General features: G+C 43.7%; 1 protein-coding gene and 1 pseudogene across 6 annotated transcripts in view; both read right to left on the bottom strand.

Moving 5' to 3' along the window:
* The window catches only part of LOC140729248 (zinc finger CW-type PWWP domain protein 1-like), a 215,769-nt gene that overhangs the window by 34,103 nt on the left and 154,961 nt on the right, over positions 1-26,705 (bottom strand). For 5 of the 6 annotated variants that reach the window (XM_073048813.1, XM_073048812.1, XM_073048811.1 and 2 more), the window contains one exon: positions 18,159-18,293. In XM_073048813.1, the coding sequence (XP_072904914.1) occupies positions 18,159-18,293 (135 nt within the window). Of the gene's footprint in view, positions 1-18,158; positions 18,294-26,705 lie in introns of those variants that run through there. The other variant, XM_073048814.1, reaches the window with a different exon arrangement.
* LOC140728791 (glycine--tRNA ligase-like) lies at positions 18,829-26,628 on the bottom strand (annotated as a pseudogene).

Consider the following 26,705-nt stretch of genomic DNA (forward strand, 5'->3'; position numbering starts at 1 on the left):
ATTGATAATCGCTTCGCTTCTTTTCAGCAGCTCTCCGTTAAGTTCAACCTGCCTAACGCTCACTTTTTCAGATATCTCCAAATCCGACACTTTACTGCTCCTTTAATTCCTAACTTTCCTGAAATGCCTGCGAAAAATGCTATGGACCTATTTCTTTCCATTAATCCACTAGGTAAAGGTTTAATTTCAATTATCCGAGATAAACTAGCAGCCTTACGACGGGCCCCTGTGGATAAAATTAAAATGGCCTGGGAGCAGGATTTAAATATCTCCTTATCCGAGGAGAGCTGGGACTCAGTTCTCAAATCGGTTAACTCAACCTCCCTTTGTGCTCGCCATTGCCTCTTACAGTTTAAGATTGTTCATAGAGCCCATATGTCTAAATCTAAACTATCTCGATTCTACCCTGGCATTAGTCTGCTCTGTGATAAATGCAAGAGGGGCGTGGCCTCTCTCATCCATATGTACTGGTTCTGTCCTAGCTTGGAGAAATTCTGGAAAGATGTCTTCACTACATTATCGGGTATTCTGAATCAGCACCTAGAACCTAACCCCTTAATTGCTCTGTTCGGTTTTTGGGGCGAGACAGATTTATGTCTGGGTCTGACCAAATGCCGAATACTATCCTTTGCCTCTCTCCTGGCGAGACGCTTGATCCTCCTTAGATGGAGAGATGTTGCCCCGCCCACTCATGCGCAATGGCTTAACGACATTATGGCCTGCTTGGACCTCGAAAAAATTCATTATTCAGTTCTTAATTCGGATCTAAAGTTCCATAAGGTCTGGGGACCTTTTATCGAGTACTTTCATAACCTTCCTCTTGACTAGGGTTTTTTTTCCCTTTTTTTTCTTCTTTTCGGTCCCTTGCTTTCAGCTCCCTTTTTTTTTTCTGGTAGTAGGCATTATTATCCTCTGTTGCTAAGTGTATTCACAGTCTGGGAGTTTGACTGTCCGGACTTATATTCTTTATACTATGTGGTGGTTGGTCTGGAGTTGTTGTTGTTTTTTTTCTTGTGTTGTGGGGCTTGGGGAGGACACTAAGCTCACTTGTCTTTAATTTAGGTGCTTTTTTGTTAAATTCACTTCCTTTGTAGCACATTGTTATTGTATGCTTAATCTTGCACTGTATTAATGCTCCTCATTGGGATTTGGGGTTTTTAATTTTGTAAAATGTTTTGAAAAACTAATTAAAAAATTAAAAAAAAAAAAAAAAATCCTAGCCTACACAGCCTCTCCTTGTAATTCAGGGCCCCAAGACCAGGCTAATATTCTTTGCTGCATGCTTTCTAGTTGAATAATATCTTCCATGTCATGGGGCGAACAAACTGTATTCGATTCTCCAAACACAGTCTCTTACCAATGCCTTACATAAGAGCAACATAACTTCGCAACTCCTATGCTCAGTGCCCTGACAGAGGAAGGTCAGAGTGCCAAATGTGTTCATTACCTGTCTACCTGTGATGTCTCATTCAGCAAACCAAGCACTTGCACTTGTGGGTCCCGATGTTCCATCACTCCTTAGAACTCTACCATTCACTTCAGTAAGATCTCAAAAAATGCAATACCTCATATTTATCCATGATGCCATGACCTAATCAAAAGACTCAAGGGACTGAGCTTTTTCTTCCACCTCCCATACACCTCCAGCCAAATAAATGTGTAATAGTGAAGCAGAAAATCCAGCCTCAGCATCGGCTGAAGATGATTTTGGTTGGGGACTCCCAGTGGTCTTTATATCCTCTGGGAAAGGGAGGGAAAGAAAATATTATCTACTTCTAATCATAGTTTAATGATTAAAAAGCTGAAATAAGTGAAAATAAAAGCCTGGGGTGTTGAATTGGTTGTAGCATGCTCACACATCAGACATATTTTTTGTGATGCAGCTTGGAATAGACTCTGCCAGCCCTTTGAGCTGCACCACCCAGTAATCACCCGATTTAATCCTAGCCTAATCATTAGACAATTTACAATGACAACTAACTTACCAACTGGTACGTCTTTGGGACTGTGAGAGGAAACTGGAGGAAACCCATGTGGTCAAATGGAAACGTACAAACTTCTTACGGGCAGCGGCAGGAATTGAACACAGGTCACCAGTACTGTAAAGCGTTGTGCTAACCACTAAACGTTACCACTGTGCAATATACCATCTAGGCCCTGAATCAATTGTTTCTTGTTATTCAATTGTACTGTGTAAGAACTAGAATTATAACACCTCTAATATGTTTATTAGTCAAATAATTTCATATTCAAAGATGACACATTTGAGTGAGTCACTAGATCTTTCCGAGGCTTGTGGGATCATGTCCTAGAAATCATTCAGTAAGTGCGGGGGCTGCGTATGCATTTGCAAAATTACACAATTACTGACTCAGCTAAAAGCGGTTAAAGGTTATTCCCAGACTACAGATGGGATACTAAGCTGTGATATTGTATCAATGATTCATGTGCCCAGATCCAATTCTCTTGGTTTACATTTTAAAAGAGAGATTTAGCACATTGAAAGTGAACAGATTAGCACCACTGTTGAAGTAGCAAACATTGGATATGTAATGTATTCAATGTCATGGAGTCATGAAGTTATACATACCAAAACAGGCCCGTTGGCCCTGCTCACCCATGCTAACCCAGCATGTCTATCTACACTCAGTGGCCACTTTATTAGGTACACATGTATACTAATGCTCGTTAATGCAAATATCTGATCAGCTAATCATGAGGCAGCACTCAATACACAAAAGCTTGCAGACATGGTCAAGATCTCTCCTTTTTTAAACAAAGGGGTTTTCCTTCCTCTACCAACTCTGCTCTCAAATGTATCTCTCTCATTTCACGCACATCTGCTCTCACCCCATCTGCCCGCCACCCCTCTCGGGATAGGGCTCCCCTTGTCCTCACCTACCACCCCACCAGCCTCCGGGTCCAACGTATAATTCTCCGTAACTTCTGCCACCTCCAACAGGATCCCACTACCAAGCACATCTTTCCCTCCTCCCTTCTTTCTGCTTTCCGCAGGAATCGCTCCCTATGCGACTCCCTTGTCCATTAGTCCCCTCCATCCCTTCCCGCCAATCTCCCTCCTGGCACTTATCCTTGTAAGCGGAACAAGTGCTACACCTACCCTTACACTTCCTCCCTCACCACCATTCAGGGCCCCAGACAGTCCTTCCAGGTGAGGCGACACTTCACCTGTGAGTCGGCTGGTGTGGTATACTGCATCCGGTGCAGCTTTTTATATATTGGTGAGACCCGACGCAGACTGGGAGACCGTTTCGCTGAACACCTACGCTCTGTCCGCCAAAGAAAGCAGGATCTGCCAGTGGCCACACATTTTAATTTGACGTCCCATTCCCATTCTGATATGTCTATCCATGGCCTCCTCTACTGTCAAGATCAAGCCACACTCAGGTTGGAGGAACAACACCTTATATACCGGATGGGTAGCCTCCAATCTGATGGCATGAACATTGACTTCTCTAACTTCCGTTAATGCCCCTCCTCCCCTTCTCACTCCATCCCTGATTTATTTATTTTCCCCCATCCTTTTTTTTCTCTCTCTGCCTTTTCTCCATCTCCTTCTGATGCTCCCCTCCCCCTTTCTTTCTCCCTAGGCCTCCCATCCCATGATCCTTTCCCTTCTCCAGCTCTGTATCCCTTTTGCCAATCACCTTTCCAGCTCTTAGCTTCACCCCACCCCCTCCTGTCTTCTCTTATCATTTTGGACTTCCCCCTCCCTCTCCTACTTTCAAATCTCTTACTATCTTTCCTTTCAGTTAGTCCTGACGAAGGGTCTCGGCTCGAAACGTCGACAGTGCTTCTTCCTATAAATGCTGCCTGGCCTGCTGCATTCCACCAGCATTTTGTGTGTGTTGCTTGAATTTCCAGCATCTGCAGATTTCCTCGTGAAAAGGTTCAGTTGTTGTTCAGACCAAACTTCAGAATGGGGAAGAAATGTGTTTGATCTAAGTGACTTTGACTGTGGAACGATTATTGGTGGGAGTCAGGGTGGTTTGAGTCCAGAAACTGCTGGTCTCCTGGGATTTTCATGCACAACGGTCTCTAGAGTTTACAGAGAATGGTTGCAAAAAAAACAAAAAAAATCCAGTAAGCAACAGTTCTATGGGTGAAAATACCTTGTTAATGAGAGAGGTCAGAGGAGAATGGACACACTCTATTCTCTCAGGAGAGGAACGCAACAGTAACTCCATCTACAACAGTGGTGTGCAGAACATCTCTGAATGCACAATATGTTGAACCTTGAGGTAGATGGACTACAGCAGCAGAAGACCATGAAAATACACTCAGTGGCCAGTTTATTAGGTACTTCCTGGTCCTAACAAAGTGGTCACTGAGTGTATGTCTAGCCTGTGTTTGGTCTGTATATCTCTAAACCTTTTCTATCCTGTACCCATCTAAATCCCTTTTAAAAATTGTAATTGTACAGGCGCCCCCCCTCCCTTTACAAAGGTAGAGTGTTCCTATGAAACCTTTCTTAAGCCTAAGTGGCGTAATGAGACAAACCATTCACTTATATGGGAAAACTTTTCGTAAAAGCAAAAATCCTCTTTGTAATGCGAAAACAGGTTACTAATGTTTGTCTTTTGTAAAAGCGAAGTGATATAAAGTGAACATTCGTAAAGCGGAGGACACCTGTACCTGTTTCTAAAGCTTTCACTGGTAGCTCATTCCACATATCCACCACCCTCTGTGTGTAAAAGTTACCCCTCAGGTCCCTTTTAAATCTTCCCCTCTCACCTTAAAACCAGAATCAGATTTAGGTTTCTCACATGCCATGAAATTTTAAACAAGAGAAAGTCTGCAGATGCTGGAAATCCAAAGCAACACACACAAAATGCTGGAGGAACTCATCAACTCAGGCAGCATCTATAGAAATGACATTTAGGACTGAGACCCTTCTTCAGGTCTGAGGTGAAATTTGTGGACTCACTTTTAAGGATTATTCATCTCATGTTCTTGATAATTATTGCCTATTTATTTATTATTATTAGTTTTTTGTGTGTTTGCACAGTTTGCTATCTTTTTCACGTCAGTTGTTTGTCTGCCCTGTTGGATGCAATCTTCCATTGATTCTATTATGGCTCTTGGATTAACTGAGTATGCCTGCAAAAAATGAATCTCAGAGTTGTATATGGTGACATTTATATACTTTGATAATAGATTTGTTTTTAACTTTTTATCCCTGATGCGTCCTTGCCTTTCCAAATGCTGGTAGATTCAATCCCCTTTCCTACAACTGATGTTATGCTCACTGGCCTGCAGTTCTCTTGCTTATCTTTGTGACCCTTCTTCAATAAAGGCACAACATTGGTCTTCTGGTACTTCACCCAATACCAAAATTCAATGGTTCCATGGTTCCATTTAATATCAGAGAATGTATACAGTATACAACCTGAAATTCTTGCTCCTCCCAAACATCCATGAAAAATTAAGAGAACCCCAAAGAATGAACAACAGTAAAACATTAGAACCCCAAAGCCCCCCTCTCCCCCCACACACAACCAGCAGCAAAGCATCAATCCTCCCCCTCACTTACTTCAGCAGAAAGCATCAGCATCCACCACCCAACAAGCAAGCAACAGCAAAACCCCCAATGAGACCCTGATCTCCAGTCCAACAAAAACAATTTGACATGCTCCAGGGAAAGGGCAGGGTTCGCCCCTTTTCTACAGTGAGAGGAGACCAAAAAAGCAATTCACTGATTACAATGTTACAATCTGCTGTATCACTTTTATTTTGAGTTCTCCAATTCAAGAATCAGCAGCCAATTCTCCCCTACCATCAAGAGAAAGAAAGAGTGAGAGAGAGCAACCACCTGAGTACAGAGGTCTCTGACAGCCGATCCGATGTTCACGATGCAAATATCTCTGCTAGGGCCCTTGCAATTTCTTCCCTAGCTTTCCACATTATCCCGAATACACTTTATCAAGCCCTAGGGATTTATCCACCTGAAGATCACCAGTGCCTCCTCTGTTTTAATGTGAATAGCCAGTGGCCATTTTAAAAGTTATCTCCTATACCTGTATTTACTAAAGTGACCACTGAGTGTATATTCCAATATACCACTATTTATTTCCCTTAATTCCTTGGTTTCCATGACCTTCACCATGGTATGTGTTTGTCCGATACTGCAAAAGTTTAATATTCGTGTTAATACTGTACTGGAGTTAGTTCAGTTGGGTGCAAATGGTTGGTGAGTTGGAAATACATTGATTCAGGTGACCAGATCCTCTAAGAGGACCAGAACCTCATCATGGTTTGGAGGCTTGTGCACCTCAATGACCCGGAGAGTTGTGTTGGCAGGAGTCAAGGCTTTATGCTTTGGCTCTTGGTAGGATCAACCATGCCAATTAGATCAAAAAGTGGAGGCCAAATTAAGAATGGTCCACCAGTCCTCCAGGTTTGAAGGTTTAGCTCAAGGCTAACGACCCTGACTGGTAAAACAAAATTGTTATGGAAACAGCAATGAAGAATTTTTTTAGCCGGGACTTGCATGACTGACAGTTGTGAAAACCAAAAGGAAGCTACTGACACGATGAAGGAAGCCCTGTACACCACCAGAGATGGAGGACCTTCATTACTGCCCTAAATGCAACCGGCTTAACAGACAGTAGAGAGAAGTGATCAGATGGGATAACGCTTTTCATTACATTGCAAAAGGTCGCTAAATGAAGACAATCAAAGAATCTGCTTTTAATTTCCCTGTCACTGTTTAGACATCATGTGCCTCAAGCCACATGGAACAGACTACAGTACCAAACAAACATTAAATATGAGATAGAAGTATGGATAAGCTATATAGCCCCTCATTCCAGATATTACATTCTTGGTGTCATGTGCCTCAAGCCCATTTCCTTGATTGCTCCTGTCTACAAACATATGTCAATTTTGGATCTATTTAATCAGAAACAGTAGCAGATTTAATATCACTGGCATATATCATGAAATTTGTTGTCTTTGCAGCAGCAATATGTTGCAATATAATAATAAAAACTAAATTACAGCATATATATATATAGTTAAATTAAATAAGTAGTGGAAAAAGAGAGAAAAAAAGTACTGAAGTAACGTTCATGGTTTCAATGTCAATTCAGAAATCAGATGGCAGAGGGGAAGAAACTGTTTCTGAATCATTGAGTGTGTGTACATTCAGTCTCCTCTACCTCCTCCCTGATGGTAGGAATGAGGAAAGGGCATGTCCTGGTTGATGGGGGGTCCTTAATGATGGACACTGCCTTTTGAGCTATTGCTCCTTGAAAATGTCCTGGATGCAGGGGAGCCCAGTGCCCACAATGGAGCTGACCGAGTTACAACTTTCTGCAGCTTATTTTGATCCCATGCCGTGTCCTCCACCATAAAAGAAAGTATTCAAGTATTTATAAACCTGAGTAAAGAAATTTCCCCTCAGTTTGTATTAATAACTAACTCTATAAACTCTGAGTGACCCTGATTTCTGTACTAATCTGTCCAACAAAATGACTTTCAACAACCATTCTGTCAGTAGATCATTGAGTGTTGCAATAAAATAATCTCATATTCTTCCATATTCCAGTTAACTTAATCAGTCTAAGCAATCTGCTCTTAGAAGGCAAGGCTCTATCGCCATTCCTGAGCATCAGGCTGAGCGATGGTTACTTTTGTAGGTGATCACAAGATTTAGCATCTAAACTGAAGAAAGTTAGTATGGAAGAAAGTTAAATCACCTAAATGCTTATTTTTTACATCTCTACTGAAAGCCATGAAATTCTATTTCATGTCTTTTGCTAGCAATCATTTCCAGGTGAAACTGCACCCATCGAGAAATTGATGTCCGCATTTCTGTGTCTTTCAGCTTGGTGCATCTAATGTTTTCCTGGCAGTGCCTGAGAATTCAATAACATTACACTGCAGACTTCGGCTCTTGCCAAAATAAATTGGATCTTTTTGCAATGCAAACTATGACCTTTGCTGAACCCTCACACCACAACTAGAAATATTCTATATGTCTATTGAGGACAAACAGACATCAGGCATGTTCAGAACTAACTGCAGACTGCGAAGTTTTCAGAAGTTCACAGAGTATGCTTAAACTAATAGGGAACATTTTTTTTGGCATTTACCTACTGGGTTATTAATTTAATTGGTGCCTTGGTGGTGACAGTGCTGACAGCGTTCCATTAAGCAACCTTTCTAGCTGAGCACTGGCAGTGTCTGTAGCAAAGCCAGCAGCTGCCACAACATTGTCAAATATTTCTGCATAACAAGAGACGTTATTTGCCTTAAATGAGAGTAGATTTTAAACACTACATATATGCTGAGTCACATAACATAAATAAAATACATATCAAAAATTTGACATTCTCTCAATAAAATTGCACACTCTGATGTCTTTGCTATTTTGTTTCCTTATATGTATCACAGGCTCCTGTATGGCTGCAATCAGGCTGTCCTCTTTCCTTCTGAGTGCACACAGATATCGTTGATGATCTACAGAAGCTACGGTATGGTAAGGCATCATAGTAGTGTATCGGTTAGCACAATTGCTTTACAGCACAAGTTCAAGGGTCAATTCCTGCCACCGTCTGCAAGGAGTTTATACGTTCTCCTCGTGACCACATGGGTTTCCTCCTGGTGCTCTGCCTACCTATCTCTCAAAGTCCAACCCCACCCTGAGAGGTGGAAATGTGTAAGACCAGCTAACAGGGCTCTGCTGAAGCTGTAAGGGTCAATCTCCTGTATTGGAGAATGGATTGCAGAAGCGTTGATGAACTCCAACCATATCAGTGACTTCAGAGGGCGATGGAGACTGGAGGTCATTGATGGCCTATGCTCCACTAAGGAGTTAAGGACCAAGGAAGAAAAGGTCCCGCCTTCCACCCACATCTCAAAGATGTACAGTTTGGTTTAGGGTAACTAATATGTGGGCATGCAGTATCAGTGTTAGAAGTGTGACGACACTATTGGGCTGTCCTGCAAAATGACACATTTTATTGCATCTTTCAATGTTTACATGACAAAATAAAGCTAATCTTCCAAATTCAAAGTACATTTATTATCAAAATATGTATACTGTATACAACCTAGAGATTCATCTTGCAGGCAGCCACAAAACAAAAAAACACAATAGAACCCATTTAAAAAAGACTAACAAACGCCCAATGCACAGACAGAAAAGAAAAACACAAATTGTGCAAACAATAAAAGTAAGTAATAAAAACACAAAATGCTTACAGAACTCAGCAGGCCAGACAGCATCTATGGGAGGAGGTAGTGATGACGTTTTGGGCCGAAACCCTTCATCAGAAGTAAGCAATAGCATTCAGAATGAAAGTGAGTCCATAGACACGAAGCCCAGAGTAGTCGGAGCAGGCCCACAGCCTCAGCTTCAGCTCATCACACAGTGGACGATGAGTTGATCAGCTCATCACATTCTAGATTGGGTATTGAGCAATGAGGAAGCAATTTTGTCGTGCGAGGCCCCTTGGGTAAGGGTGACCATAATATGGTGGAATTCTTCATTAAGATGGAGAGTGACATAGTTAATTCAGAAACAAAGGTTCTGAACTTAAAGAAGGGTAACTTTGAAGGTATGAGATGTGAATTAGCTAAGATAGACTGGCAAATGATACTTCAAGGGTTGACGGTGGATATGCAATGGCAAGCATTTAAAGATCGCATGGATGAACTACAACAAATGTTCATCCCAGTTTGGCAAAAGAATAAACCAGGGAAGGTAGTGCACCCATGGCTGACAAGGGAAATTAGGGATAGTATCAATTCCAAGGAAGAAACATACAAATTAGCCAGAAAAAGAGGCACACCTGAGGACTGGGAGAAATTTAGAGTCCAGCAGAGGAGGACTAAGGGCCTAATTAGGAAAGGGAAAAAAGATTATGAGAGAAAGCTGGCAGGGAACATAAAAACTGACTGTAAAAGCTTTTATAGATATGTGAAAAGAAAAAGATTGATTAGAAGACAAATGTAGGTCCCTTACAGTCAGAAACAGGTGAATTGATCATGGGGAACAAGGACATGGCAGACCAATTGAATAACTACTTTGGGTCAGTCGTCACTAAGAAGGACATTAATAATCTTCCGGAAATAGCAGGGGACCAAGGGTCTAGTGAGATGGAGGAACTGAGGGAAATACATGTTAGTAGGGAAGTGGTGTTAGGTAAATTGAAGGGATTAAAGGCAGATAAATCCCCAGGGCCAGATGGTCTGCATCCCAGAGTGCTTAAGGAAGTAGCCCAAGAAATAGTGGATGCATTAGTGATAATTTTTCAAAACTCCTTAGATTCTGGATTAGTTCCTGAGGATTGGAGGGTGGCTAATGTAACCTCACTTTTTAAAAAAGGAGGGAGAGAGAAACCAGGGAATTATAGACCGGTTAGCCTGACATCGATGGTGGGGAAAATGCTAGAGTCGGTTATCAAAGATGTGATAACAGCACATTTGGAAAGAGGTGAAATCATCAGACAAAGTCAGCATGGATTTGTGAAAGGAAAATCATGTCTGACGAATCTTATAGAATTTTTTGAGGATGTAACTAGTAGAGTGGATAGGGGAAAACCAGTGGATGTGGTATATTTGGATTTTCAAAAGGCTTTTGATAAGGTCCCACACAGGAGATTAGTGTGCAAACTTAAAGCACACTGTATTGGGGGTATGGTATTGATGTGGATAGAGAATTGGTGGCAAACAGGAAGCAAAGAGTGGGAATAAACGGGACCTTTTCTGATTGGCAGGCGGTGACTAGTGGGGTACCGCAAGGCTCAGTGCTGGGACCTCAATTGTTTACAATATATATTAATGATTTAGATGAGGGAATTAAATGCACCATCTCCAATTTTGCAAATGACACAAAGCTGGGCGGTGGTGTTAGCTGTGAGGAGAATGCTAAGAGGATGCAGGGTGACTTGGATAGGTTAGGTGAGTGGGCAAATTCATGGCAGATGCAATTTAATGTGGATAAATATGAGGTTATCCACTTTGGTTGCAAGAACAGGAAAACAGATTATTATCTGAATGGTGGCCGATTAGGAAAAGGGGAGGTGCAACGAGACCTGGGTGTCATTGTACACCAGTCATTGAAGGTGGGTATGCAGGTACAGCAGGTGGTGAAAAAGGCAAATGGTATATTGGCATTCATAGCAAGAGGATTTGAGTACAGGAGCAGGGAGGTTCTACTGCAGTTGTACAAGGCCTTGGTGAGACCACAGCTGGAGTACTGTGTGCAGTTTTGGTCCCCTAATCTGAGTAAAGACATTCTTGCCATAGAGGAAGTACAGAGAAGGTTCACCAGATTGATTCCTGGGATGGCAGGACTTTCATATGAAGAAAGACTGGATCAACTAGGCTTATACTCGCTGGAATTTAGAAGATTGAGGGGGGATCTTATTGAAACGTATAAAATTCTAAAGGGATTGGACAGGCTAGATGCAGGAAGATTGTTTCCGATGTCCCGGGAGTCCAGAACGAGGGGTCACAGTTTAAGGATAAAGGGGAAGCCTTTTAGGACCGAGATGAGGAAAAACTTCTTCACACAGAGAGTGGTGAATCTGTGGAATTCTCTGCCACAGGAAACAGTTGAGGCTGGTTCATTGGCTATATTTAAGAGGGAGTTAGATATGGCCTTTGTGGCTAAAGGGATTGGGGGGTATGGAGAGAAAGCAGGTACAGGGTTCTGAGTTGGATGATCAGCCATGATCATACTGAATGGCAGTGCAGGCTCGAAGGGCCAAATGGCCTACTCCTGCACCTATTTTCCATGTTTCTATGGAGCAAATCGTGTTGGAGCTCACAAACACGAAGCCTGGAGCAGTCAGAGCAATAGGCATGAGCAATCTGTTCATCTACATTATGGCACCATCTAATTCAGGGGAGGTCTGCTCTTATATGGCACCTCTTAATTGGCAAACTTGCATGCAGTGCCACTTTCCTCCCATAGAATTGTTCACAGATAACAACCTTGTACCAATTAAGAGTTACAATCTGCTAAAGAATGGCATCTTCCCGCTTAAGAAGAACAATTGCCCCATTCGCCAGTGGCACTTCTACTTCTCTACTTAAAAAGGACATCAAGCTGCTCCCCAGTGACATATTGTTACTACTTCTTCTTTATAGCTTCACTGCTGCTTCTATGTGGTGGAGACCAGACCTCAAGCAAGATTATGGTTGAGACTGAAGAAAAAACAGCAGCCTTCATGATCAAAGTAATTTTATTATCAAAGTACATATATGTCACCATATATTACTCGGAGATTCATTTTCTTGCAGGCATTTGCAGTAAATACAAAGAAATGCAACGGAATCATGAAACACTGCAAACAACCAAAGTGCAAAAGACTGAAAAGACCAAAAATAGAAAAAAAATTCAATAAGCAATAAATATTGAGAATGTGATTTATAGAGTCTATAGGTTGTGGAATCAGTTCAGCAGTGGGGTAAGTGAAGCTGAGTGAAGTTATCCCCTTTGATTCAAGAGCCTAATGGTTGAGGGGTAGTAACTGTTCCTGAACCTGGTGTTGTGGGTCCTGAGGCTCCTGTACTTTCTACCTGATGAAAGCATGGCCTGATGCTGGGGTCCTTGATGATGGATGCTGCTTTCTTGCGATAGCGCTCTGTGTAGGGAGAGTTTTACCCATGATTGACTGGGCCGTATCCACTACTTTTCTGTTCATGGACACTGTTGTTTCCATACCGGGCCATGATGCAACTAACCAGTATACTCTCCACTACACATCTATAGACGTTTGTCGAAGTTTTAGAATGACATGCCAAATCTTCACAAAATTCTAAGAAAGTAGAAGCCTTCTTTGTAATGTCATATATGTGCTGGAATCAGGACAGATCCTCTGAAATGAAGGAATTTAAAGCTGTTGACTCTTTCCACCTCTGCCCCCCTAATGAGGACTGGCTCATGGACCTCCGGTTTCCTTCTTCTGAAGTCAATAATCAGATTTTTGGTTTTGCTGACATTGAGTGACTTAAGTTGAACTGGTTTTATTTCTGACGTCCACATACATGAGGAGTAAAAATCTTTGCGTTACGTCTCCGTCCAAATGTGCAATGTGTAATTTTTAGTAATTTGCAATAAATAGTAGTATGTACAACAGGATAGTCAATAGAGCATAGAAATACAATTGTATCGACATGAATTAATCAGTCTGATGGCCTGATGGAAGAAGCTGTCCCAGAGACTGTTGGTCCTGGCTTTAATGCTGCGGTACTGTTTCCTAGATGGTAGCAGCTGGAACAGTTTATGGTTGGGGTGACTCAAGTCCCCTCCCCAATGATCCTTTGGCCCTTTTTACGCACCTCTCTCTGTAAATGTCCTGAATAGTGGGAAGTTCATACCTACAGATGCACTGGGCTGTCCGCACCACTCTCTGCAGAGTCCTGCAATTAAGGGAGGTACAGTTCCCATACCAGACAGTGATGCAGCTAGTCAGGATGTTCTCAATTGTGTCCTGTAGAAAGTCCTTAGGATTTAGGGACTCACGCCAAACTTCTTCAACCATCAGAGGTGAAAGAGCCGCTGTAGTGTTGTTTTCACCTCACAGCCAGTATGTACGGACCACGTGAGAGTGTTGTATAGGCTAATACTCTATCTTGTTACTAATATCATCTCCCCTCCTCTTGTTCTTCATCTGTTCCCTCCTTTACTGCTCACACTGGCCTGTAACCTGCTGATGCACTCAATCCTTTAACAGAGTTTCAACCAAAACACTGACATTTCCTTCCCCCCACCCACAGGTGCTGCTTGGCCCTCAAGTTCATATGGATTGCTGCTTCAGATTCCAACATCTGCATTCTCTTGTGCCTTCCTTGCTCTCCACCGCTGCTTCAATTTCTGTGCTGTCTGCAAACTTACTGATCATGCTACCTAAATTTTCATCCAAATCATTTTATATACAACAGAGGTCCCAGCACTGATACTTGTGGAACACTACTGGTCACAGAGATTCTGTCAGAATAATACTCCTCCACCATTACCCTCTGTCTTATATGGGAAAGCCATTCTTCAATCCAACCTACCAAGTTTTTGTGAATCCCATGTGCCTTAATCTTCTCTCATGATTAGCCTACCTTGTCAAAAGCTTTACTTACATCCACATAAAGAGATATAGGAGCAGAATTAGGGCATTTGGCTCATCAAGTCTGATCATCATTTTGTCATGGCTGATCTATTTCCCTCTAGGCCCCAGTCTCCTGCCTTTCTCCCCAAATCCCTTCAGGCCCTGACTAATCAAGAATCTATCAACCTCTGCCTTAAATTTACCCAATGACTTGGCCTCCACAGCCAGCAGTGGCAACAAATTCCACAGAGCCACCACTCTCTGGCCAAAGAAATCCCTCTTCATCTCCATTCTAAATGGATGTCCATAATCATCAGTGCACATACAATGCCCACTCACAAGTAAATATTTGTAAGTAAACCGTCAAGATCGGAGAACAACTCAACCAAAGGATATCCCTCTATTCTGACGCTGTATCCTCTGGTCCTAGACTCCCCCACCATAAGAAACATCCTCTCCACATCCACTCTATCTAGGCCTTACAATATTTGATAGATTTGAACATCCATTACACAATAATTCACATACAGTTACCAACTGCGGTTAACAAATATATCTAGATTGGAGAAGTTCTTAGAAAATAGACATGCCAAGATTTCTGGCCGACTGGTCTCTTCTCATCTATATGCAGTGAGGGAATGATTAAGATTACCTGACAAGGACAGGGCCATGTCATAGCAAAAGTACAGGCACAAAGCTTGATACAACTGGGTTCCTTATTGTGGGGAGTACTGACTTCAGGGGAAGTTTCTTGTGATGTACAACTGCCTCCCTGTGGGAAATACCAAGAAATTCAGGCTGCTTCCTAGAGAACAGCAGGGCCCCTTTACCAGAGGATTCAATGAGAGTGAGATCACATCACAGAAGGAATTCCAGCAACATGTGAATCTGTTGACTGTATGTTCACTTGCTGAGAGATAAGTTCTGGGAAATGGTTGGATATAATAGGGAGGGAGTGACTGTCATAAGATTTTTCTGATAAGAGTTTCTTTGTAAATACCCTGCTCTTCAACATTCTTGGGTGTAAAGCTACAAGAACAACATCACAACTACATTTTGTTGGATCTTTCAAGTATCTGCTTCTTTTCAGTCCATCTTGTCAGAATTATAGCTCATCACTTCCATTATATCCATCCACCTGTGATGTACAATGCCAAAAATAAACTTCATATCATGACACAACTAGGCCAAGACTGAACCAATATGAAGTAGACTGCTTTGAAATCTATTTAAAATAGTAACAAGTTGAAAATTATATTAAATGACAGTATTATTTTCTACTGATTGTTTCTGCTCGATGTGGTTTGATTTTTTTTCAGTTTTAACGCTCTGCTAGGACGATAAGTAACTTAAAAAAATAAACTCTGCCATTTATTTACATTTCCACTTGTTCTGCTTTAAGAACATTGCATGTGGATATCAAATACATAGATTAATGAAGAATCCAACTGTTTGCGGGATTGTGGGATGTGATGGTATGATGGCGGTGAAGCATAACTGTGGAATTAAATTGTGGGCAGAAATGGGCAAAAAACTAAATTTTTTTGTTATTAAATGAAAGAAAGTGAAGATTTTGTTATGGCATTAATCAGGCTAAATTCTTAACTGGTCTATATTTGTTATAATTATCTATTTCAACTTAGTAGAGTTTTACTGTTACTGTAGCTTGATCCATCTCTTGAACATGATCCAGGACATACCTGGCAAATACAGGTCTGTCAGATTAATCTTGGTTGTGAAGAAGCGTTCAGAACCAATCATCAGGCAAAACATTAACAGACACTTGAATAAGATTGAACTGATAAAGAAAAGGAGGCACAATTTGCTAAAGCCAGATTGTGTTTCAAGCATATAGTCATACAGCATGAACACAGGCCCTTCGCCCCTACCAGTCCATCCTGACCACAGTGCCCACCAACTAGTCCCAATTTCCTGCATTTGGTCCATATCCTTCAAAGCCTCGCTTCTCCAAGTAGCTACCAAAGTGCTTCTTATTATACCTTCCTCAACCGCTTCTTCTGGCAGCTTGTTCTATATACTCACAACCCTCTGTGTGAAAAAGTTACCCCTCGGGTCCCTTTTAAATCTTTCTCCTCTCACCGTAAACATATGCCCTTTAGTTTTGGACTTCCCCTATGCTGGGAAAAAGACTGTTACCATTCTTTATCTCTGATCTCCTAATTTTAAACTTTTCTAGAAGGTTAAACAGTATAAATTAAACATCATAGCTTCAAAAAACATGCAGAAACAGAGTAAGATATCATGAAAACTTTTGGACTCGTCAACATTAGCGATGGAACCTTTTAAAAGCATATCTTCACTGCAAACTAAAGGGCTACACCTCCATTTGAGACTTACTTCATTCAAGAGGCCTTTATCTGTGATGTACTGGGCCAAATCCACTACGTTCTGTTGGATTTACCGTTCAAAGGCATTGCTGTTTCCATACCAGGCCATAATGCAGCCTGACAATATGCTGCCCACTAACCATCTATAGAAGTAAGTTTGTCAAAGTTTTTGATGTCATGCCAAATCTCCGCAGATTCCTAAGGAAGTTGAGGCACTGCCGTGCTTTCCTTGCAATTGCACTTATGTGCTGGGTCCTAGACAGGTCTTCTGAAATAGGAATTTAAAGTTGCTAATCCTCTCCACCTCTGATCCTCCGATGAGGACTGGTTCATGGACCTCTGGTTTCCCTCCCAAGAAGTCTACAGTCAGTTCCTTGGTCTTCTTTGAGTGAGAGGTTATTGTTATTACACCACTCAGCTAAATTTTCAATCACCCTCCTGTATGCTGATTCATCACCACCTTTAATATGTCCCACAACAGTGGTCTCATCAGCAAAAATTGTATATGGTGTTGGAGCTGTGCCACACAGTCATAAATGTAAAGCAAGTAGAGTTGGGTAAAGCCTTCACAACCAGTGAGCACATCTACATGAAACGTTGCATAGAAACGGAAAGCATTATCCATCATCAGAGATCCCCACCACCCAGGACATGCTTTTTTTTCACTGCTCCCATCAGTTAGAGGGTACAAGAGCCTCAGGACTCACACCACCAGTTTCAAGAATAGCTACTACCTGACAATCATCTGGCTGCTAAACAAAAGGGAATAACTACACTCACTTGCCCATCCATTCAGATGTTCCCACAACCAATGACCTCACTTTAAGGCCTCTTTATCTTGTTATTTCATGTTCTCATTATGTATTTTTATTTATTTATATTTGTATTTGCACAGCTTATTGTCTTCTGCACTTTGGCTGATCTTTCATTGATACTGTTATAGTTACTATTCTATAGATTTACTGAGTATGTCTGCAGGAAAATGAATCTCAGTGTTGTAAATGGTGACACATGTGTACTGTGATAATTAAATTTACTTTGAACTTTGAAATGAAGCACCATACGCAAGAAGACAGAAGAAAGTGGCAAGACATGCTGAGAGTAGTTAATAAAGCAGGTGAGATCCTGGGGTTCAGAAATAAAGGCAAAGAGTACAAAAGTAGAAAAATCGGATGGCGTTGTTGGTACAGCTGCTATCTTATGTCTACAGCTACCCAGTTCAATCATGTTATCTGCTGTTGTTTAGTTGAGTTAGCATGTTCTCCCTGTTAGTCTCCTCTGGATGCTGAGCAACAGCTTTTATAGTCTGAAACTCAGAGTGAGGATCTGAAATTCACTGCCTGTATGGATAATGGCAACTGACTAAATCAGTCAAAAGACTGATACAGGCATTTGAAAAAGAATAAGCTAATGGGACAATAGTAGTGGAAGAGAACTAGAAAGATTAGAAATGAGAAACCAGCAAGGATTTGATGGGCTGAATTGCTTAACGCTATGAAATAAAACGACTTTGCCAAAACAGTAATAAAAACTGAAAAAATTCCCTCCAAAAAATAAAGAGATCAAAAATTAGAACATGGCTTATAATGGGGTCATCAGTATTAGGAACAGTGAGATTTCTGGCAGATTCAATGCAGAAATGCCAAAAACTATTTTAGCTGATACATTTGCATCACACTCAATACTTTACTTAGGCCGAAGCTCAGCAAAATTCAACCTCTGATTTTCTGACCTTTCCTGGTGTTATTTCTTTTTAATGTTGGGTCTCTGAATTGCTTGGGCTGAGTCAGATGATCTTTCTTCACCAACTGTACTGGAGATTCTTGCTTCCTTTGCCGCTTTAGTTCACCTTGAATTAGGTCCATATCTACATTTTAAAACAATGTTATCATTAGTTTGCATTGTTAATGAGGCAAATTGGTTTATTATTGTCAAATATATCAAGGCACAGTGAAAGACTTTGTTTGCATGGCATCCGTACAGATTATTTCATCATATCAGCACACTAAACTAGAATGATTACTATTATTATCATTGTTATTATTATGATAGAGCACGCAATAGGCCCTTCCAGCTATTCGAGCCTCACCACCTGGCAATTCCCCGAATTTAATTCTAGCCTTATCATGGGATAACTTACAATATTCAATTAACTTACCAACCAGTAGGTCTTTGGACAGTGGGAGTTAAACTGGAACACACAGCGAAACCCACATGGTACAACGTACAAACTCCTTACAGACAGTGACAGGAATTGAACCTGGGTCGCCTACACTGTAAAGCTTTGTGCTAACCACTTTGCTACCGTGCTGCGCCAAAATTATTACAGAAGTAATGAGCAGATCTGTAGAGAGAAGCTTGCAATAAGTTGCCACGCTCCAGAACTTGCAGCCCTTGTTACGATTTTTTTTCCCTTTCAGATTTTATTGCCGAGAACACAGCAATCTGTGGCCGTAGGAATGGGCCGACATTTGCTGGATGAGAGTCACTGGTTCTTTAATACCCGTTGCCCAGTCCTTGTTGATTGATGTCACCGATGCTACTCACTGGCTCCCGACCTGTGCTGGGTTTGAGAGGGACACTGCCAGGGCAGGTTTAATTTTCTTTCTTGCCGGTTTCTTGCCCCTCAAATAAGGGGTACTTTGCCGCAACATCAGCCCAGGTCGTCAAGCAATTGGTTAGATCTCTGATAACTTGGGGCAGTTCTGAAATCTCCGCCCGGATCTGCCGCATCGAGTCCCGCTCCCTCAGCGTGGCCGTGTACGGCACCTTGTTCACCGTGTCGAAGTCGATGGTTATGCCGAAAGCCACACTGATCTTGTCCTTCTGGACATAGCGCCTCCCGATGGCGCCTGATGAGTCATCTACCTTGTGGGAGACCCCATGTCAGGTCAGCACCTCAGCCAGCTCCTTCACAAACGGAGCAAACTCCTGGTTTTGACTGAGTGGGAGCACAGAACATTTGTAGGGAGCCACAGTCGCTGGGAAACTGAAGTACGTTCTCTGCTCGTCACCAGCCCAGATGTTGAACGTGTGCTCGAACACTGTGTACATGATCCTCCCGATGCCAAAGGACGGCTCTATCACAATGGGAGTGATCTCCACAACGTGCAGAGTCTTCTGAAACTTCTTCACTCCAACCATGTTCTTCATCAGGGTAAACCTTTTGTCTTCGGACTCAAAAGTGAACTCCCCCTTCTCGTTCAGCTCCTTCTCCATCTCAGTGATGTAACATTCGTCGCAAACACTCAAATACTCCATCACTATCTTGGCCTCCTTCTTGAAATCCTTGCCAGTGGCATTTTTGTTGGGTTCAAACTGGACAATGTTCACAGTCTTGGGCTCCTTCAGAGGCTTCTCTGTGACCAAAGGCACCTTGGTCACTCTGGAGTGACAAGCCAGGTTGTAGCACGACCGATCTGCGCAGCCAACTATTTTGATCCAGCCATAGCTGGTCTTGGACTCAGCATCCCAGCAGTCACAGGCGTAGTGGGCCATCTCATTCTCCATGTGCTGCCGGAACCACAGCTTGTCAACCAACACGCCCACTTTGAGCAAGAAGAGGTAAATCCTGCCGATGAAGTACCCCAGCACTGAGTTATTGATGATTCCCTGCTCCACTGCATCACCGAGTCGCATCTTTCGTGCTGACTGCCCGCTGGTCTGGGCTTGGCTAGAGTACAGCATGATCTCAAGATCAGCCACACTGGAGAACTTGGGGTGATTCTTCTCACTGGGATCCACAAACTGCTCAATCTCTGCCATGGTGAACTCCCTGACCCGGATGAGACCCGATCGCGAGGAGATCTCATTCCGGAATGAATTTCCAATCTGGGCGGCAGCAAACAGGAGCTTCCTCGATTGAATTCTAACAACCGTTTGAAGTTCAGGAAGATCCCTTGAGCTGTCTGAGGCTGGAGGTAGCCTGGCATGTTGCCTCCTGGCCCAATGGATGTCTGGAACATCAGATTGAAGGAGATCGGAGGAGACAAGTCGTTCCTGGTTACTGGAGACTTGAAGTTGTAATTCACAAACAGATCCGCTAACTCCTGCTGACTGTAATTGTCCATCTGGGTGATGACGTCCTCCATCTCTGCCTTCCTATCTGCTGAGCATTTCTTATCAGACATCAATTTCTGCAAATGAGCTTTGAGCAGGTGGTCGGCACGGAAGCACTCCCCGTTCTTCAGGTCCTTCACCATGTAGTCTGCAAACTTGTCCACGTGCCCAGATGTCTTGATGACTGGTTTGGAAGTCAGCATGGTGCAGTCGATCTCCAGGATCTGCTCTTCCTGGATGAAGTGCTGCCACCAGATCTGCAGGGTGTTGTTCTTCAGGGCATAGCCAACAGGACCAAAGTCGTACAGACCACTTTGGAAAAAGTGGAAAAAGCCTGATCATAGAAGAACCGTCTCTTCAGTGTGTCCTCCATTTTCACCCGGTCAACAATGTCATCCTTGGGCTGCAGAGACAGCTCCTTGGCTTCCAAGATCCTTTTCCGTGCCTTCAGTTCTGCCACTGCTTTATCAACATCCACCGGTGGAGCACTCTCTGCTTTCAACTTCCAAACAAGTTCTCCCTGCTCCAGCACCACCTGCCTCAGCGGTGCCAGTGCCTGCTCCACGGTGCTTGCGTCCCTATCCATGCTGGTAGCCTGGCGCTGCCACCACAGCAGCTGCTGCTTCTGTTTCCTGGGGGGCGATGGCTGCAGTTGTAGGAGGCCCGGGCCCGACACACCCAAGCAGTGGATCAACACGCCGGGAAATACCGCACGCAAAGAGGAGCCCTTGTTATGAATTTTATAAGGCACTTTAACACATTGGTGGAAGGACACTCCTCTTCCTGCTTTGGTGTGGGGTGAAATTCAACTTCACGGTGATGCAAAATGACTACTGGCATCCGTCAAATGATCTGGCCAGTACTTAATGTCATTGTTTTCATACCTTCAGTCTGTGTTGATCATTGATGCAAATAACACATTTCAATGTTTCAAACAAGACAAATAGAGCTAATCCTTAAATTTTACAATGTACTATTGTGGAAACTCATGCCAGTTAAATATTTTTTAAACCATTGTTATAAAGTAAGAAATACACACAGCAGGATCCCACAACAGCAATGTCACAATCACAATATAATCTATTGCTCTGATGTTGGTTGAGTAATTATTTGCCAGGATGTCAGAGGGAAAACTCCTGCATTCATTAATGTCATGGGATCTTTTACATTGACCTGAAGGGGAACTGCATCTCAATTTATTATCTCACCTGAAAGAAGATAACTCTGACAGTGCAGTGAATCTTTATAATATACTGAAGTGTCTGCCAAGATTGCAGGCTCAAGATGCAAATATTTTCTTCACCATTTTGCTTTCCCTCTGAGTCTTGTCAGACACACAGAATTGCAGCACCTGCACAACTTTTTACGCCTTGTGTTAAGGCTACTAAATCAGGCAACTGAATCTGGCACACAATACTAGAGCTGGATTTGCAGTGTAAATAGTGGAGAATGTTGGGACAGTCTTCAAACTAAAGATGTGCCAATGTAGAGATATTTCCAGACTGAATAGGTTAGGACTTTATTCCTTGGAATGCAGAAGACTGAGAGATTTGATAGAGGTATACAAAATTATGAGAAGAATAGATAGGATAAATGCAAGCTGGCTTCTTCCACTGAGGTCATGGATTAAGGGTGAAAGGTGAAAAGTTTAAGGGAACATGAGGGGAAACTTCTTCACTCAGAGGGTGGTGAGAGTGTTGAACGAGATGCCTGTGCATGTGAGCTTGATTTCAACGTTTAAGAGAAGTGTGGATAGGTACATGGATGGGAGGGGTATGAAGGGCTGTGATCCCAGTGCAAGTCAACAGGAGCAGGCAGCTTAAATGGTTCAACACAGATCTATTAGGCCGAAGGGCCTGTTTCTGTGCTGTACTTTTCTATGACTCAATTAACTCTTCTATGAAGAGGAGGAGATGCTTGCTATCTTGAGGCAAATCAGAGTAGATAAATCCCCAGCACCTGACAGGGTATTCCCTCGGACCTTGAAGGAGACTAGTGTTGAAATTGCAGGGGCCCTGGCAGATATATTTAAAATGTCGGTATCTACAGGTGAGGTGCCGGAGGATTGGAGGATAGCTCATGTTGTTCCGTTATTTAAAAAAGGCTCTAAAAGTAATCCGGGAAATTACAGGCTGGTAAGTTTGATGTCGGTAGTAGGTAAATTATTGGAAGGAGTACTAAGAGTTAGGATCGACAAGTATTTAGATAGACAGGGACGTATTAGGGAGAGTCAACATGGCTTTGTGCGTGGTAGGTCATGTTTAATAAATCTATTAGAGTTTTTCGAGGAGGTTACCAGGAAAGTGGATGAAGGGAGGCTGTGGATGTTGTCTACATGGACTTCAGTAAGGCCTTTGACAAGGTCCCGCATGGGAGGTTAGTTAGGAAGATTCAGTCGCTAGGTATACATGGTGAGGTAGTAAATTGGATTAGATATTGGCTCAATGGAAGAAGTCAGAGAGTGGTAGTGGAGGATTGCTTCTCTGAGTGGAGGCCTGTGACTAGTGGTGTGCCACAGGGATCAGTGATGGGTCCATCGTTATTTGTCATCTATATCAATGATCTGGTTGATAATGTGGTAAATTGGGTCAGCAAATTTGTTGATGATACAAAGATTGGAGGTGTAGTGGACAGTGAGGAAGGTTTTCAAAGCTTGCAGAGGGATTTGGACCAGCTGGAAAAATGGGCTGAAAAATGCCAGAGGGAGTTTAATACAGACAAGTGTGAGGTATTGCACTTTGGAAGGAAAAACCAAGGTAGAACATACAAGGTGAATGGTAGGGCACTGAGGAGTGCAGTTGAACAGAGGGATCTGGGAATATAGATACATAATTCCCTAAAAGTGGCATCACAGGTAGATAGGGTAGTAAAGAGGGCTTTTGGTATATTGGCCTTTATAAATCAAAGTATTGAGTATAAGAGTTGGAATGTTATGGTGACGTTGTATAAGGCATTGGTGAGGCCGAATTTGGGGTATTGTGTGCAGTTTTGGTCACCGAATTACAGGAAGGATATTAATAAAGTTGAAAGAGTGCAGAAAAGGTTTACAAGGATGTTGATGGGACTTGAGAAACTGAGTTACAGAGAAAGGTTGAATAGGTTAGGACTTTATTCCCTGGAGTGTAGAAGAATGAGGGGAGATTTGATAGAGGTATATAAAATTGTGATGGGTATAGATAGAGTGAATGCAAGCAGGCTTTTTCCGCTAAGGCTAGGGGAGAAAAAAAAACAGAGGACATCGGTTAAGGGCGAAGGGGGAAAAGTTTAAAGGGAATATTGGGGGGTGCTTCGTCACACAGAGTGGTGGGAGTGTGGAATGAGCTGCCAGATGAAGTGGTAAATGCGGGCTCACTTTTAACATTTAAGAAAAACTTGGACAGGTACATGGATGAGAGGGGTATGGAGGGATATGGTCCAGGTGCAGGTCACTGGGACTAGGCAGAAAAATGGTTCGGCAGAGCCAAGAAGGGCAAAAATGCCTGTTTCTGTGCTGTAATGTTCAATGGTTCTATGGCTGCTCTTAAATTCCCTTTAATCAAAATTTTTAATTCTATCTTGCTTTTTTAAAACTATTTTTTGACACTTAGTTGCACTACATATTGCTGCTTGTGGCACTGTATCCAGAGATACCAGCCACGTGACAGATGCACTGCCACCTGGCTGGTCGGAGGACACACCACATGCTAATCAACATTTGGTCCCTCCCAACTAACCAATGCACACCTAAATTATTGGTCACCTTAATTGGATTATCGCGTCCAGCCCCATGCTATAAAAGGTGAGACTTGGCCCTGGCTCGGTCTCTCTTACAGACCACCTCATTGAAGGTAAGTGCATTGATTTATGTTTGGGAAGGTCTATCGTTTGTCCTGGTAAGGGAGCCATGGCTATCCAAGGTCAAGGGGGATAGCTGTTGTAGTGCTTTTCCCTTGTTCTTTGTATGTGTAACCGTACCCTGGCCCCACATTGCTTCCTGTGTATTGTAGTTGCTTGTGTTGACCCGACTTCCCCTTTAATAATAAATTCCTTATTATTAAAACTGTGTGTGTCCAGGCCTCTACTGTTGAGACTCAAAGAACCAGTTATTTCCATCACAACATTTGGCGCTGCGAGCAGGGTCTCATAGGTTTTGGCTGGACACAAGCACAGGGGATAATGTTCTGGAATAAGGGGAAGAAAGCCAGTGCAGGCACCCAGGATAAGATCCCCGGGTGGGCTGATGAAAGGGAGGGATTTGAGACTCTGGCCAGCATGTTGGCAGACCACGGAAACCAGTGGACTGGTCTGAGCAGTTAGAGCCCCTTGGAGAGAAGACCATCATGTGGTCTCCCTCCTGAAGGAATTAGGGTTCCCCAAAGCCAAGGGGAGTCAAAGGGGTGCCTTCTGGTTGTTTGCGTCCCTGCTGAGATGCCAGGTTAGAATTACTGATCACCTGCAGCACTTGTGTGGTCAGAAGGACAGGGAAATTAAAGACCTCAGTCAGCGTTGTTGCACGCTGAAGGAAGCAGCACAGGCTGCCCTGGCCCAAGCCAATGACCTTGAAGTTAGGGGAACTGAACTTGCCTGTCGCTTCATAAAACTTCAGCAGGCCAGGGCAGCCCGTCGGTCTGGCTGGCAGCCGGACCCATTAAAGATTCCAGCCTTAGTCCAGTGTGGCGACAAGCTGGACGCATGGCTGAGGGATGGGGTCATCTGGCTGGATAGTGAGGACGAGGGGGTGCCCGAGGAACCAAGGTCCCACAACCACCCTTCCCCCTTCTTACCAGAGCTCCAACATGCCCGACCCGTCACCACGCGGTCCCAGGTTCACCGCAGGGAGGAAGGGAACGAGGGGGAGACGGCTGGACCTTCCCCTAGTCACTCCGAGACCACGGAGACCCGGGACTTCTCCCCCAAGGAGCTGACCCAGTTGGCGGATTGGTACCCCCAACGACCAGGCGAGCACCTCGCTGCCTGGCTGCTCCGGCTGTGGGACGAGGGGGGGTCCAACCTCAGCCTCTCCCATCAGGAGGCAAGCGCCCTGGGAAGCCTCTCTGACCAGCAGAGCATAAACAATGCGTTGCGGGCGCCACAAGTGGAAATCCGCAACGGCACAACCCTGTGGGATCGGGTAGTGACCGCGGTACGAGCTCGCTATCCCACACTTCTGGAGTGGGATCTACACGGGCACCTGCAATAGGGTACGGTCAGTGAGGGCACCTGGGCTATCAGGGAATGGGCACTGGTCAACGGCATCTATCAAGATGCCTGCGACCATAACTTCCTTGAAAGCACACGAGTGACCGGTGCCCTAGCGGGATACTTGGTCACTACCGCACGCCCTGATCTGAAGTCAGTAATCCTGCCCCTCATGGCACCAGCTAGCGGTAGGACCGTACGGGATGCCATCACCCTCCTGGAGGGATTAGAATATATGCAGAGGGGGACACCTATGCAGGTCCGGTAGACCGAGACAAGGGCCCTAGACACTATCCCTCTCAGATATACACGCAGGCAGCTGTACACGGACCTGCTGCGTGCAGGGGTGGATCGTAACCAGATAGATGGCATCCCCACCCCCAACCTATATGCCCTGTGGAAGGAGCATTGCAGGGGGAAGACTACTTACAAAAAGACCACCCACAACGAGCCACCCTCCGCGCCTCCCCTGCCTGAAACTGTCTCGAAGGCCCTCGAAGCAGAACTCCGACAGCTCATCAGGCAGGAAATGTCCCACCTCCACCAGCAAAGTGCCTCACCCCCGGCGTGGCAACCCTCTTCCCCCCTCCCATAGGATGAAGGCCAGGGCCCCCGGTGCATTTGCTCTCTCGCCCGGGGAACCTGAGGCCACATATACCCGTCACAGTACATTGGGGAAAGGGAAACACACAGAGATGGATGGCGCTTGTCGACACAGGCGCCCAGCACACTATTATCCCAGGCAATCCTGCCTTATGGAGTGGTACGGACATGCAGATAGAGGGATTGGGGGGGGGGGGCTCCCTGTTATCAGCTAGGGAGGTCACCCTTCGCCTAGCCATAGGCAACCATTCCCCCAGACGTGTACAAGTCCTTATTGCCTCCTCCCCGGAATGTATTCTCGGGATCAATGTTTTAAAGGGACAATTACTTGAAACAAACAGGGGCAAGTTCACCTTCGGCATCGCGTGAGCCACTATTGTCGTCGGGGCAGCTAAGTGGGAGCCAATTGTTATTCCCCCTCCCTCCAAGATCATCTGTA

The sequence above is a fragment of the Hemitrygon akajei genome, chromosome 6 (assembly GCF_048418815.1).
Source record: "Hemitrygon akajei chromosome 6, sHemAka1.3, whole genome shotgun sequence".
Lineage (NCBI taxonomy): Eukaryota > Metazoa > Chordata > Chondrichthyes > Myliobatiformes > Dasyatidae > Hemitrygon > Hemitrygon akajei.